This window comes from Lontra canadensis, unplaced genomic scaffold, assembly GCF_010015895.1.
Source record: "Lontra canadensis isolate GAN:19392208 unplaced genomic scaffold, GSC_riverotter_1.0 scaffold99, whole genome shotgun sequence".
Lineage (NCBI taxonomy): Eukaryota > Metazoa > Chordata > Mammalia > Carnivora > Mustelidae > Lontra > Lontra canadensis.
The window spans coordinates 3,675,848-3,691,154 of NW_022631093.1; the positions used below are offsets into that span (position 1 = coordinate 3,675,848).

The 15,307-nt window shown below is 49.4% G+C and overlaps 1 protein-coding gene across 9 annotated transcripts in view; it reads left to right on the forward strand.

Moving 5' to 3' along the window:
• The window catches only part of TCF7 (transcription factor 7), a 32,548-nt gene extending 23,916 nt beyond the window's left edge, over nucleotides 1–8,632 (forward strand). For 2 of the 9 annotated variants that reach the window (XM_032837748.1, XM_032837750.1), the window contains exons 4-10: nucleotides 1,346–1,438; nucleotides 2,942–3,061; nucleotides 3,619–3,781; nucleotides 3,868–3,975; nucleotides 4,496–4,544; nucleotides 5,621–5,693; nucleotides 6,909–8,632. In XM_032837748.1, the coding sequence (XP_032693639.1) occupies nucleotides 1,346–1,438; nucleotides 2,942–3,061; nucleotides 3,619–3,781; nucleotides 3,868–3,975; nucleotides 4,496–4,544; nucleotides 5,621–5,693; nucleotides 6,909–7,359 (1,057 nt within the window). In that variant the 3' untranslated portion in view covers nucleotides 7,360–8,632. Of the gene's footprint in view, nucleotides 1–1,345; nucleotides 1,439–2,941; nucleotides 3,062–3,618; nucleotides 3,782–3,867; nucleotides 3,976–4,495; nucleotides 4,545–5,620; nucleotides 6,232–6,885 lie in introns of those variants that run through there. The other 7 variants (XM_032837752.1, XM_032837746.1, XM_032837745.1 and 4 more) reach the window with 7 other exon arrangements.
• The last annotated feature ends 6,675 nt before the right edge of the window (nucleotides 8,633–15,307 follow it).

Below are 15,307 nucleotides of genomic sequence, written 5' to 3' on the forward strand. Positions count from 1 at the left end.
GTGTCGGTACCAGGGGCTGGCCAGAAGTTCTGTCCATTTTCCAGATGGCCCAGTGCACTCCCCTTGACTTCTGGTCTTGGTCATGCCACACTTGAACTCTGCCTTGAGTAGTGTGGGGTGGGGGACACTGAGCTGCCCAGGGTTGTAAGAATAGGTAAGGAAGAAAAGGGAGACCTGCCTGGGCAGGGAGGGGACAATGACAGTACGAATGGCCATGAGACAGGCTTTTACCTTTCAGCCATGTGGTGGGCAAAGGGATACAATTCTACTTACCTCAGTACTTCCTGCCAACTGGTCCTTGGCTGAGCTCCCTGAAGAGCAGAGTTCTCTGTGTCTCCTCTGGTGCCTGCTTGAGCCCAAGCCCCTGGCCAGGGGCTTAGAGAGCCTTAGAGTCTGTAAAGGCTGGGCCAGCAAAAGCCAGCCTGAACCTTAAGTCAGCAGGCCAAAGGGCCCGTCTTCAGCTGGAGCTGAGTCTCAGCAGGCTGGTTGGCCCTTTGCTCATGAACCACAGTGTGAAGCGGACAGGTCTGCAGCCTCTCTGGGCTGGGGCAGTCACCCAACAGCAGGAAAGCATGGTTTCCCAGGAAGGAAGGGAAGGCCGGAGGCCCAACCTGACACCTGCCTGCCTGCCCTCTTCCATGTGCTCTTTACCCATGTTCAGCTCTCACTCCGTTTCCAGATTCTCCTCGGACAGTGCTCCAACTCTGAATACCAATCAGGACTTCACCTATGAATACCCCAGGATTGAAGTTGGCCAGGCAGGGTTGGCCGACCTCAGGCCCCTGCCCTCTCAGCACCTGATCACCCTAGTACGCTACCCAGGCCAGACCCCCAACAATTATAGGGCAGTGTTAGCAGTGCTTTCGCTGGGGGCTGTAAGAGCCCAGAGGGGTGCCTCATCCAGCTCAGCATTTCAAGGACTTTCAGAAGAGAAGGTCACATAGCCAAGCAAGGCCTGAAGGGAGACCAGGAATCCAAAGGGGGACAAAATAATCCAGTCATTTTAACAGTGGATGCAGAAGCCCTAAGGTAGATGTCAGCCCTGTATTGACCAGGAAATAAGGCTAGAGGTGAGCTGGGGGGAGGGGTGGGGGCGCGGCGCCTGAGCTGGATCCTGGGAGAAAGCTGTCATTTCTGCCCCTTAGGCGCCAGTGCAAGTGTGTAGAGGAAAACAGGAGCAGCACAGGTTGCCCTCTGGTGGCAGATGCCCAGTACATACACTGGAAGAGTCCTAGCAGAGACCGATTCCCTGCCCACCACGGGTCAGACCCAAGCACTGTGGGGAAGTCTGTCCCCACATCTGGCCAGTAGCCAGACTGCTAACAGCTGTCTCTCCCAACCACAGGCCCAGCCCTCCTCTCTACCCCTTGTCCCCTTCCTGCGGATATAGACAGCACTTCCCCGCCCCCACTGCAGCCCCTGGCGCCCCCTACCCCAGGTGAGTCCCACACCCTGCAGCCAGGCTCCTGCTTCCTGTTGCCCAGGCTTCAGTGCCCACACGAGGCCATGCCCAGGCCAGTGCTTGCCCTGTGCTAGTTGTCTGTCCATCCGTCCGTCTGTCATTCTGCAGCCCCTGCTGCTCTGTGCCTGAAAATGAAGCCAGTGGGAGAGCGAGAGGCTTAAGCCCAGGCCATACCGTGCAGCCAAGTGCCCTCGAGCAGCCGGGGACAGTGCCTGCACACGTGTGTTTGTGCTCCTGCCTCTGTGCGTGCCTGAGTCCGCCCAAGTGCAGGTGTGTGTGCCCTCACCTCTCCTGTGCCTCCTTGCTGGAGGGCGGGTCAGGCACACTCTCCTGGGCATTCCGTGAGCTCTGCCCAAGCTGAGGCACCACCTTTTCCATGTGTCTCCAACCTTGGACCCTTAGGGGCTCCCTGCTCAGAGAAAGGAGCAAGGGCACTGTGGTTTCCACAGAAGAGCAGAAAATCAAAGTGACAGGTGTGTGTATATGTATGAGTCCCTTCAATGCACTCACACTCCTTCAGTGACCGACCCAAGCCAGGGACAGAACAAGTAACTCAACAGACATGTCCAGCCCTACTGGAGTTCACAGCCCAGGGTGGGAGGTATGGACAGAGCACTAATTGTCAAATGGGCTTTCTGGGTGATGGGATAATCCTAATCAGAACCCAGCCAGGGCAGGGGCATGGACAGGGAGAGCTTCCTCAAGAGTCACATGTCCTGAGTAAAGTGGCCAAGGGGAACAGCACTGGTTGGGGATGGCGAGGGCTGTAAAGTGATGAAGAAGTGGGGAAAATGGGCACCTGGGTGGTTCAGTGGGTTAAGCCTCTGCCTTCGGCTCAGGTCATGATCCCAGGGTCCTGGGATCGAGTCCCGCTTCGGACTCTCTGCTCAGCAGGGAGCCCGCTTCCCTCTGTCTCTGCCTGCCTCTCTGCCTACTTGTGATGTCTCTCTGTCAAATAAATAAATCTTTAAAAAAAAAAAAAAAGTGGGGAAAAGATGGAGATTTTGTCAGCGGGGGTGTTCATGCAGAGTGGGGCAGGTCCTGTGGAGGATCCTGGGTTTTATTCTGTGGGCTATCGGGGAATTTCAGCAGGAGTGGCCAAGAGCACTCAGGTGTTTTTAAAAGTCCCTCTGAGTGTTGTGTGGAGAGAGGCCTGGAGGGTTCAAGCAGGAGAGGAAGGGGACTCCCACGGCAGTCACAGGCTCAGGAGGCTGAACTGGTGACAGTGTAAGGTAAGGGGACGGATTCCAAAGCTATTCAGGATTGACTTCATAGCCCCCTGAATGACATGCATGCAGATTTGTGCAGTGTGTCTGTGTGATCTGTTGGGAGCAGGTGTTTGTATGTATCTGTGTACCGTGTGCAAGACAGTGGGGCTGGGGTGTGCCCCCATCTTCGTGTACTGTACAGGGGCCTCCAGACATCCAAGGTCTGGCCCATACGTTCCTGCCTCGGTGTTAACTCTCCTTCTGCCTTTAGGTTCACCCACCCATCCCTGATGCTGGGCTCTGGTGTACCTGGTCACCCTGCAGCCATCCCCCACCCGGCCATCGTACCTCCCTCAGGGAAGCAGGAACTGCAGCCGTATGACCGCAGCCTGTGAGTGAGAAGGTGCCCAGTGTGGAGGGAGGGGAACAAGTGAGCAGACTCAGGAGCCCATCCATTCATCAGCCAGAGACACATTCTTCCCACCAGATTCTACACCTGCTGCCTAGAAGCTCTAGGGGCTGTCAGGGGCAGCCTCTGGTCAAGCCATCTTGTGGTTCTCACCACTGAAAGACCAAAGTTTTGTTTTTTTAAGTTTATTTATTTACGTAATCTCTTCACCCAGTGTGGGGCGTGAACTCACAACCCCAATAGCAAGAGTCGTACACTCCTTAGAAGCAGGAGGGAATGGATAAGGTGGGGAACAAAGATTTGAGCCAAAGGGGAGGGGCTGAGAAGTCCTTAAACATGTTTCTCTTAGCTGCAGCATTCCTGTAAGGAAGAGTTACATAGTTCTGATCATCCATTTTGGAGCAGCTGAAAAAGATACCATTTACAAAACCCTAGTTTCCATGCACTTACACACACACCGGACACAAACTAGAAAAAGGCAGCAGCATTAGGTGGACACTGGGGGGGGCTCCTGAGTGATCTGGATTTGTACTCCTTAGGAAGACACAGGCAGAATCCAAGGTGGAGAAGGAGGCCAAGAAGCCAACCATCAAGAAGCCCCTCAACGCCTTCATGCTGTACATGAAGGAGATGAGAGCCAAGGTCATTGCAGAGTGCACACTCAAGGAGAGTGCTGCCATCAACCAGATCTTGGGTCGAAGGGTGAGGCCACGGGCAGGAGGGCTGGTAGGGATGGCCCCTGACTGACGCCTTGATACACTCCATCTACCCCTTCTTCCCCACTGCAGTGGCATGCACTGTCTCGGGAAGAGCAAGCCAAGTATTATGAGCTGGCCCGAAAGGAGAGGCAGCTGCACATGCAGCTGTACCCAGGCTGGTCAGCGCGGGACAATTATGTGAGTGGCCAGTGAGGGACGGGGAGGGGAACCTTCAAAATGCCATGCCCCAGACCACTGTCCTAAAGCAGAGTTAAGGAGGGCAGGTGGTGGAGTGAAGGGCCCAAGGCCTCATGTGGCTAGTCTGAAGAGAGCCAAGCAAGGGAAGCTGCCCCTGAAGGTAGGCCCATGTCCTCTTTTCCCCTGGGATGTACTCTCCCCACAGGACTCTTGCCTGGTGTTTGGCCATGTAGGCAAATGGAGAGGAAGGGGCCTTCCTTGTAAGTTGTCTCCTCCATTCAGAAAGGAGACCAGCATGGGAAAGGGAGGAGGATCCTCTGTGCCATCCTCTGCACCTTGGTACCCTGGCAAAAACTGCCACCAAGAAATGCCAGGCCACCTCGGGAGGAGGGAAATCTGTACCCAAGAATTTCAGCAACAGCCAGATTTGGGCTGCAGGTTTCCCAACCACTCACTCATTGGAGTTATCAAGGGACCACCTCCCAAATCTGAGCAGAATCCCTCCCTCTGTTCCCTGCAGGGGAAGAAGAAAAGGCGGTCTCGGGAAAAGCACCAGGAATCCAACACAGGTGAGGCCTCCTCTCAGCAGTGGAGACTGCTCTCCAAGTGTGTATTCCATGAGCACCCTGCTCTGGCCCAGAGGGAGGGGCAGAACACTCAGCCAGACCTTTAGACCTTCTGGAAACAAGGCCCACTCCTCACAAGTCTGATCCCGCATGTGAGGAACAGCTGTAGGAAGTCCCTGTAACAGTGTAACATTGGTGTGTTGCCCTACTGCACCCTCCCACCTTTGCAAGCCCTGCTCCCAGCTAGCCTCTGCCACAGAAACTGAGCCTGTGGTTCTGCTGTGACCTGCACGCAGGCTGTGGGGGTGGAGGTGCAGCCCTGCCTAGGCCCAGAAGTCCCACTGCCTGCTGGTTGGTGCCTGGCTGTTACTTGGTCACCAGCCCTCCTACCCGACCCATTTATTTGGACAGTGCAGAGTGCTCTGTATGGAGGACTCAAGGAAGCCACACACTGCTTCAAGTCTCCTTCCTGTGGGTGAATTCATGCCCCAAGTCCGATAGTTGAATTCAGACTCCACATCTATGACGGTCTCAAGCTATGCTGCCCCCACACAGGGAAGCTCAAGGCTAGGACTGAGGCAGGGTAGAATCCTCAGCCCTTTTTCTGAGATATGGACTTAACTGTCCACCTGGTTTAAGCTACAGCTTAAATGCCTTGCGGGAGGGTTTGGGTTAGACAGAGTGGGCACTGACAAAAAGGAAGAAAAACTGGATAAAGTGGGCAGGGAAATGTGTGGGGTGGGCAGCCCTCAGGGCCTCCCCAGGTCTCCTCTCCCATGGCTCCCATGCTGCAACAAGAGCAGCTAACCTGATAGGATTCCCCTCCCTCCCTCCACTGTTCTTCCCACTGCCTCTCCTGCCTAGCTAGGTGCCCACCTTTCCTGATAACCTGGCTCTGGGTCCTGGGGCTCCCATGGGGGCTGGCTGTGCCATGGAGAGGCCCTCTGCCTATGGGGCCTATGGGGTATCTGTGACTGGCTGACACTGATGTTACCTCTTCTTTCTGGGCCCTGCTCTGCCCTGCTGCCTGCCTGCTCGCCCTCTGCCCTGCTCTGCCCCTCTGGCATGGCTGTGAGCAGACCCTGGCTCGCCTAAGAAATGCCGTGCTCGCTTTGGCCTCAACCAGCAGACGGATTGGTGTGGTCCGTGCAGGTGGGTTTGTCCCCACCACCATCCTCCCTTTGCTTCAAGCTGCTTCCCTGACTCTGCACATGTTCTGCTGGGCCTGTAGCCCTCCTTTGGTCCCCCAGTCCCAAAGCATACCCACAGATTGGGGAACCCATGTCTCCTAAGAATGAGGTGGAGTAAGAATGTTCTAGAAAAGGCAGGCAGATTCAAGGAGGTAGTTCTGGTGCCTATTGCCCAGGGTCCTTGGTTAATGATGGCCTAATGCTGACTAGCGTTAGCAGATCCTCAGCAGGCCAATCTCATGTGCCCCAATCAGTGGCCTGAGCCCCTGGCTACCAGGCCTAGAACTCACCATGGTCTACCAGTTCCCTCACCTCTTCAAGTTAGGATTCCTGAACCCTAAAAAACTGGGGGAAAACACACACACCCCCCACACCAAGGTGACTGTAGTAGAGAAGAGCCTGGATGCCAAGTGGTCATGTACTTCACCTTGTACCGGAAATGAGGGGACTGTAGAGGTAGGGAGAGAGGAAGAGGGGGTATCCCTGGGCTGTCCTAGCAAAAGGGTCATACTTAGGCTCTGTGGCACTAAACCCATGTGTTTCCCCATATAGTAATGTGTATGTGAAAGAAGGTATACATACCTACACCAAGTGACTGAAGTTTGCCTGGTTGAAGCTGAGGTCAGGTCTGGTAGTGCTGAACCTACTCCAGGCATTACATTCACAGACTCTAAGGAGTACTGTCCAGTCCCTCACAGTGCCCACCATGCTCCCTCTCCAAGGGCAGAGAGGAATTCGGGTAGTACAGACGTGTATGTATGTACACACAGTGGGAGCGTATCTGTGGTATTCTGTCTGAGCACCACCCAAGAATCCACAAGCAGTGCAGCCCTTTGCCTTAATGCAGATCTGAGCCCCACAGACATGTGAAGCAGAAGCTCCAAGGCCCAAACTAGGAGATAATTTTCCCGGGAAAACAGAAGGCAGCCCCCAGGGCCAGCCCACAAGAGGTTCCTGTGCCACCCTGTGGCTGTGCTGGGTACTACACCTGTTCCAGGTTTGGGCCAGGCCCAGCAGAACTGCAATGCTAGGTTTGAAGGCACAGGCACATCACCCAAGTCCTGGGGAGAGGGGACAAGAGGTCAGCTAGGCCTGTGCAAGGACAGCATTTTCTGGTTGTGGTGTATGACTATGAATTCACCCTCTGTTTACAGATAACTCTCTTCACTATTCCTAGGAGGAAAAAGAAATGCATTCGGTACTTACCCGGAGAAGGCCGCTGCCCCAGCCCCGTTCCTTCCGATGACAGTGCTGTAGGCTGCCCCGGGTCCCCAGCCCCCCAGGACTCGCCCTCATACCTCCTGCTGCCCCACCTCCCCACAGAACTGCTTGCTAGTCCTGCGGAGCCAGCGCCTACATCACCAGGGCTCTCGGCCGCTCTCAGCCTCCCAGCCCCCTGGACCCCCCCAGGCCCTCCCCAGCACCTTGCAGAGTACACAGGTGCAACGGTTGGAATCTCAGAGACAGGCAGCCTAGCATGCACAGGACACCTGGCTGCCTCCAGGGGCCCATCCTCTGAGAGGAAGCGACAGAGCCCCAAAGCACATGGAAACTGGCCAGGGGCCCTGTTACCTCCCTCTCCAGGACCAGGCCCAGGAGACTTCCGAGGCTGCACAACTTCTGCCTGAACCTGGGGCCATCAATCCAACTGCTCCGAGTGGCAGGAGTCAGATCTGTGTTGTGTCATCTGATTAAGGGCATCCCTTGTGCCTACAGCAGCCTGCATCTATCCCTTTTACCACTGTCTTGCTGGCCAGATGCCCCCTGCTGCCTCATCTGCTTTTTTGCTATAGATGTCCTAGATGCGAGGGACTGAGCCCAGCTGCTTTCCCTACCCTCCACCTCCCCAGCCCCACCACTGCCACACCCTCCCCATACCAGACACTTCATGGACTAATGAGCTGGTTTATGAAACAACACCTGAGCATGGTCACAACCACGTGCTCAAGAGGACAATACTTACGTCAAAAGGGCCTGGAGAAGCCCTTTTGACAGAAAAGGAGGAATCATTCCTAAGGTGGACCAGAAGGAAGCCTCCTGCCATGTTCTCAAGAGCTTGCAAGACGAGGAGGGAATGGAACAGTTAAATCTAGGCCTATCACCACAGGCAGCAGGAATAACCTGACACTACCTTATCAGGCAAGTATGGGCAGTGAGACGTACCTGGCTCTAGTTCAAATTACTTGGAAATGTTTCCAAGAGAAACTCAGCCTCGCCATAAGCTCTGATTACTAAGGTCCCAAGCTTTGGGTTGGGTGAACTCAACAGCTGAAAGAAATTACGGCCCAAAACCTAGCGTGCATCCCTCCCTACTCCTAGAAGCCCTCAGTCACAGCTCCATTTCCTACTTATCCGTGTCAGTCTAGGCAGCTCTTGGGCAGTTGAGAGAGAGGGCAAACCTCGTGACAGTCCGTGCCTACCTTCCAGCACAAAACAGGTCAGCTTCAGTTTCCTAATAGTCCTGCAGGAAGGACCATCACCATCAAAGCAAGAAGTCCAGAGAACCTCTAGTGGTAGTCAGTGGGTTTTCACCACAGCCTACTTTAACCCATTTCTGAGCCAAGCTTCAACCCTGAGCCTTAAAAAAAAACTTTTAATTTAACTTTTTTTTTTTTTTTTTTGCATCTTCCCTCACTGTACATAGCCTGATTCCAAAGAAAACGGGCTGTTCCTATACCCGTACATCCCTCAACAAAAGCCTTTAGTTCCTAGTTTAGCCACTGGCTTCTCAGAATCCAAAGAACATATATTCTAGTATAGTGTTGCAAGAAGTCTTGAGAGAAAGAAAAGGACTATTGTAGTGTTAAAAATATTTTTGTATTGTTAATGCATCATCCAACAAAAACTTTTTTAACATGAGAATAAAGATACTTTTTACTGGGTTTCTCTTTCAAAACTTGACACTAAGGAATAAGCTGTTTCAGTAAGAAAGAATGACACACTTTTTTTACCCACAGCCATAAAACTTGGGGCTTATTCTCTATCATGGGACACACATTCTCAAGACTTTCAATCTACAGAAACCAGTGATTACTTTCCTTACCTCCCCTACTGGAGGCTCAGGCCCTGCCCCTATCACAAGAGCTAATAAGCTGCTTCTACATGTAAACTCCCCAATCTTCGGACTTCACAAGTGATGCAAGCAAAGGCCACCCTGCATATGGGAATGGGCTGTGAACTGCCACCACACAACCAGTAGGCTCCATCTTCCCCTCCCATCTTCCTTCCGGAGAGAGAAAAGACCCAACATTCCATGAGCACACATCCTATTTTGAGGCAAACCGGAGTCTCTCCAAGCTGGTATCAGAAAACTTGAAAGAGCATTTCAATAGCACCCTTTCCTCCCAAAAGCTAATTAGGTACTTTAAGTATCTTCCTATTTTTATATAAAACCTCTCCAGTTTGATAAATCTACAGCCTACTTTTTAACAGCAGTTTCCATCATGTTTAAGAAAACTCCTCAAACCCATCATGAACATAAAAGGTGTAAAAGCCACTTCAATAGGTCACTCCAACATCAGATTAAAAGGCTGGGCAAGAAGAATATCCCAACAGTCAGCCAGTGGGTCACCATCATGCACTGTGATTTTCATGGCGTTCTATTTTTGAGATTTTATGTTTAAAAATATTTATAAATAAAGTCATCTTCCAGAGTACTGTCTGTCTAAAGTAGGCCACTGGAAGTTGTAATCCCAGACTTGCTTTTCTTCTGGAAGGGTGCAAGAGGAGACCATTCTCTTGACATCTGTCCCATTTTAAGAGTTCCACTCTGGCTCCTGGCCTACTTGTTTCAAAAACTACATTTTAAGGCTTATGCAAGACTGGGTTGGCTGCATCTGATCTGGTGTCTTATTTAGAGCACACTGGGTACAGGAACAATGCACGCTTTGTGAATGTGAGGGGAAAGAGGAAGGCTCTGGCAACTTGGTTAAAATCAAACCAGCCTCTTAAAAAAAGTGACTTCAAAGAGGAAACTCAAATCCTCCCAGATCACACCAGCACATTCCTGAGGCCACAGGTGACTTGAGAGTGCAGCCCTAAATACAATTTCAAATAGCACACCAGTCCCACCTCACTGCAAGCCAGGAACGAGCCCCATCTCTGAGCTCTCGCAAGACAAGATACCACAACTTCCCTTACAAATTCCCAGAAAACAGGCAAACCGGCTCGGCAGTTGCCAAAGCTGCTGCACCTGTGCTCAGAGAATCTGCTGCGGGCTCAGCATGGCAAGCTGGTAAGGCCTGCCCAGGTCTCTCAACTGGAATATGTTTTCCCTTTTTATATAGAAAGCCCTGTGGCTAGACTCTTCGGCTTTAACTACCTTTTGAATGTCCCGAAAGCACTCCTTCCTGCCCAGCTCTGAGTGTACTGTAAGTCTGGCTAGAAAGGCCACAAGTGCACGGAAACAGACTTGATTCTTTTTATTGTTCCAAAGAAGAAATGGAATCGGTTTCTCCATGCATTTCTAGAAAAACAGCCTAGCAAGGGCAAGGGTAACAAAGACCTGTCAGGCCTATATATCAAAGTAGAAGATTTGAGACCAAGAACAATTCCTTATTTAAAAAAAAAAAAAAAAGCTGACTGGCTTTTTTTTGACGTTAGAAAGGCTGCTTTATCATGACTTTCTCAGCTCTACCCAGAGTTTTGAGTTCACCACCGGTCCCTGAAAGCAGACCACCCAAAACAGACCCTGGTTCCTCCTAGGCTCCATCAATGCCAACTATTCCAATCACCTCTGTCCCAGAAACTCTACTTCAGGCTCTTGGACTCTCTACTGGCACCGAGCAACTAATGGACCTTTATTGGCCTCCTTGTCCACAAAGGGCCAGAGAGGTCTGAGAAGGGCAGGTGGGGATATTCCCATAGTCAGAGGCTAGAATAAAAGCCAGGTCAGGTCAGGAGAGATTTCAAAGGTAAGGATAATGTGTGATTAGGCAGAGAAGTAACTGGAAAAAGCAAATTCTGTCCTAGGGGTAGGAAATGTCTCATCTCTTAGCAGTTCTCAGGAGTTCAGTCACACAGGGTAAGGGGTATTTCATCAGCTATAAATCATATAGAAAATTGTTACTAGTTCAAGCTGATACTTCTTTCAAGTTCACCTGGGGTTTTGGACCAGATCTTCCTTTTCCATTCAGGTGTTCATAACTATCTAAAGGCTTGTTCTTTTAAAGCATGGGCAGTCAATTTTGGGGGTGGGCGGTGGGGGGGGCGGAGATGGTCAGAGGAGGGGAGGAATGGGTAGAGGAAGGGGAGAAATTAGAGGAGGAATTAGGTCAAAGGAACAAAGTCAGGAAACCAAGCAAGCAAGCAAAGGCCACTCTGGAAACTCCTCTTAAATGTAGTTTTTGACAGTGTAGTGCTCTCTGCTCCCACCCATCCTCTAAGCTTCCTGAGACAGAAATATCTGTAGAGCATTTGAAGCAAGTAAGAGAAGCTGTACAAGAGCATATGCAGCAGGACAAATAAGACTTTGCCCAATACAGGAGGTAAGTATTGACACTGAGAGCACTTTTATGGACTAGGCAGATTCTCAAGAGTGAAAGAGGAGTCAGGCTGGCATACAGATCAGGTGCTCAGTAAATACTTATGAAAATTTCAAGTTAAGCAGTGTCAGAAGGTCGTGAGAACTATACAGTGTACCAAGAGATACTATTGTAAGCAACTATATTCAATATTCCCGCCACAAAATGCCTCTCGGGATTGCACACACCAGATGTAGCCAATGGTGTAGGACGCCACAAGGCAGCACGTACGTCACCCGTGAGTTAGACTATCACTCAAGTCCCACACTGGAAATTCATCAAACGAGAGCTTCATAACCAACACCTTTATGACACCGATAAGGTTCATATCCACTGACCGCTCAACAATAAGGACAGTCTATCCTGCTTAGGTGTCCAAACGGCTCGATGCTGGGCCACTGGATATGTTCTAAACTTCTCACATCATTTGTCTTGCTATGCACATCCAGTTCTCTTACTCATTCTGCCTATCCGAGTAATTTTCAACAAGAGTAAACAAAAGCATCAATTAGGACTCCAACTGTAAAACCCCCCATCACAATTTTAGTATAGTACTAAAAAAATACTTAAGGGAGGACCTGGGTGGCTCAGTTGTTAAGTGTCTGCCCTCAGCTCAGGTCACGATCCCAGAATTCTGGGATTGAGCTCCACAACAGGCTCCCCGCTTGGCGGGAAGCCTGCTTCTCCCTCTCCAGCTTCCCAAACTGCTTGTGTTCCTTCCCTCACTCTCTGTCAAATAAATAAATATTTAAAAAATACATATATTTTAGTTCAACCACCCAATAACTATACTGCCTGACATGGGTCTGATCAACACTCTTCCTGGACAGTCACCAAAATGATATCACTAATCCAGCACAATGTCTCTTTCCAGCCTATATTCTCCAGCAGACCTGACACCCAACCCTAAGCTGGTAGTTCCAGACTGAGCACTGCTTTCCCCCTCACCTTGGCATCCCTCCATCTCCAACCAAAACCACCAAATTAGTTTCTTCTCATGGAAACTTTCTTAGACCCTTCCAGCCCTAGAGTCCCCATTTGCTCATTCATCTTGTTCTGTTCAGGAACGTTTTCATTAGCCCCTAATCCCATCCTGGCAGTATTTAAGTTTTGCCTCCTTAGCTCCACTGAAAGCTCCCAAGAGGAAAACCAGGTCCTACACTTCCTACAAAGGAGAAGCCAGGAGCTACACTTTAGAGATACAGCCATTTCATAGGCTTTCCCTTTACTAACAATCTTCCCCCTTATTCTCTTCTGTATTAGCTAGAAATCAGTTTTCATACAAACTAAATAACTGAAGATTATCTTTTTAAAGCACAAGCAACTTCAGAGGAAGACATTTTGATTCTTTCCCATTTAAATACACAGGGAGCGGGGCACCTGGGTGGCTCAGTGGGTTAAGCCTCTGCCTTCGGCTCAGGTCATGATCCCAGGGTCCTGGGATCGAGCCCCACATCAGGCTCTCTGCTCAGTAAGGAGCCTGCTTCCCCTTCTCTCTGCGTAATTGTGATCTCTGTCAAATAAATAAATAAGATCTTTAAATACACACACACACACACACACGTAGGAAGCTTTAAAAAAAAAAAGATCTGAAACATCTTCAAGTGGGAAGTGGTGGCAGAAGTTAAGCTTCCAAATATAAAAGCTTCTTTGGCCACAGACAGAGTGAACAATGCTCAGATCAAGAGGTCTGCTGCTCTCTCAGTTCTTAACTTGTGGAAGTTACTTCCTATCCCTGTATAAATCACCCTGTTAAGAGTCTAGGAAACCTATCTAATTTCTTAATTTCCCTTGGATCAGCAAACTATAGAACTGGTTCATTTTTAAGTCAACTAAGAGATCGGGGTGTCTGTGTGGCTCAGTCGGTTAAGGCTCTGTCTTCGGCTCAGAGTCCTGGGATCAAGCCCCATGCTGGACTCCCTATGTGGATTTTGCTTCTCCCTCTGCCCCTCACTCTGCTCTCATGCTCTCTCTCTCCCTCAAATAAATGGGTAAAATCTTAAAAAAAAAAAAAAAAAAGGTACACTAAGAGATCATGTGGTTTGGAATATCTGCCTGCCCTGAGTCACATGCTCATAGGACTTACTCTGCTTCTTCTCCAACTAGCTCCAGTCTAAACTCAGCATCACCATTACTTCATGTTACTGGGGTGCAGTCCTAATCGTCCCACCAGATTACAGTAAAGAGCTCGTTTAATTCCAGCAGCTGGTATGTTCCCACAGATGCAGAATCAACAGATCACAGCTGCAGTGCTGCTCAGGAATCTTTACCTTATTGGGATGACTTTGTGGATCTTTGGAAAAATATAAAAGTTACAAAGCAATACCCACCTTGTGTATTAAAGGTAGATTTATAAAGGCAAGCTAATAAAATATATAATAGCATTCAAATGACGTAACTTGGTTCTACAATGTAGGAATTATCAGAATCTGTTTGAGGGGGCATATCCTTAATCCATGACAATGTCAGGGAAAGACTAATAAGCTAGTATTCAGAAGGAGTTTGGTTTCCTCTCAATTATAAGTGACATAGTCAATGAAAAGCTGAAAAGCCAAAGAACCTGGACAGGAGTCACACAGGAGTCTTCATCACCAACAGCACCACTCTGCACATAACCACCAATTTCAACTTACCACAGGCCAGGTAGGCACTAAGAGGCAGAAACAGGAGTCCAGCCTCACAGTATGACTTCATGCCACAGTCTTAGTTCAGAACAGCTGGGAAGTGATCGGGTAGGAAAGAGTGTATCTCTGGAGATAGGTTTGGCTACTGTGGATAATGGGAAAAAGCCACTTGTTTTCCCTGGGAAAGGTGAGGGCCTAGAAAACTCTTGCTAGACTTTAGAAATAGTGAGCAACCAGCAGGCGAGAGCAAACAGGGCAGGCAGCATGTGGCAGCCAGCCTAAAGGGCCCCTGAACACCCTACTTATGACTGATGTGGGCACACAACACCCAAAAATGGCCTATTTTCTTCTGTGAGCGGTTAGATCTTTACCAAACCTGAGAGTTCAAGATTATCAGGATTTTTTTTAAAGATTTTATTTATTTATTTGACAGAGATCACAAGTAGGCAGAGGGGGAGGCAGGCTCCCCGCTGAGCAGAGAGCCTGATTCGGGGCTTGATCCCAGGACCCTGGGATTATGACCTGAGCCAAAGGCAGAGGCTTTAACCCACTGAGCCACCCAGACGCCCCATCAGGATGTTTTTTTTAAAGCCTAAGGCCATAGTCTACAGAAAATCAGGAAGGGAACAAAAATCTTAACTACCGTATTGTCTGTCCACTCAGTCTTACCTATTCAAAAAAATCCCAGTGTCCTTTAAATATGGGTAGTGCCATTATTTAGTCCTGTAATCCCAACCATCCTTGGGGGTTATACAGATTGAGAACAGAGAATAAGCTTTTGTTTCCTGGAAGCCGTTGTTTCCTTTCCAAACTAGACAAGTCATGTGTTAATGATCCTGAACTTTCAGTTAAGAGTTATATTTTTCATCATGCTAGCTAGAGATTTTGCTGGGGGTGGTCACACTCTGTGCAAGAACTGACCCTTATGGTGGTAATTAACAGGTGAGATACTCCAACTAGGACTGAATTCTGCTACCTTCCCAAGTGAACCCAGGACAACGGAAAACAAGCTTAATTCCTGAGAATAAATGGAATGAGGAATCCAGAAGAAGTCATAAGGGCTGGCAAACTTTTCCTCTCAAAGGCCAGGGAGTAAACATTTTAGGCTTGTTGGTCAAATTCAGTCTCCTATATTGAGTTTTTAATAATACTTTAAAAACATAAAACCAAAACAAAGACTGCAAAAATAAGTTGTGAGCTGGATTTCATCCACACATGGGCTGTAATTTGCAATCTCTGGTAAAGACAACAAATAGGAATTCATCTGAGACAGCATATGGGACTTTATTAAGTCAGATACAGATTCGGGGCAAACAAGAAATGAACTATAAAGGCAAACTACTATCAGCAAAAAATCTGAGCCAAAAAAGCTCACAGTAAACATGAAGAGAATGCAGTAAGACTACATGTGAATACAGATGATGCTAAAT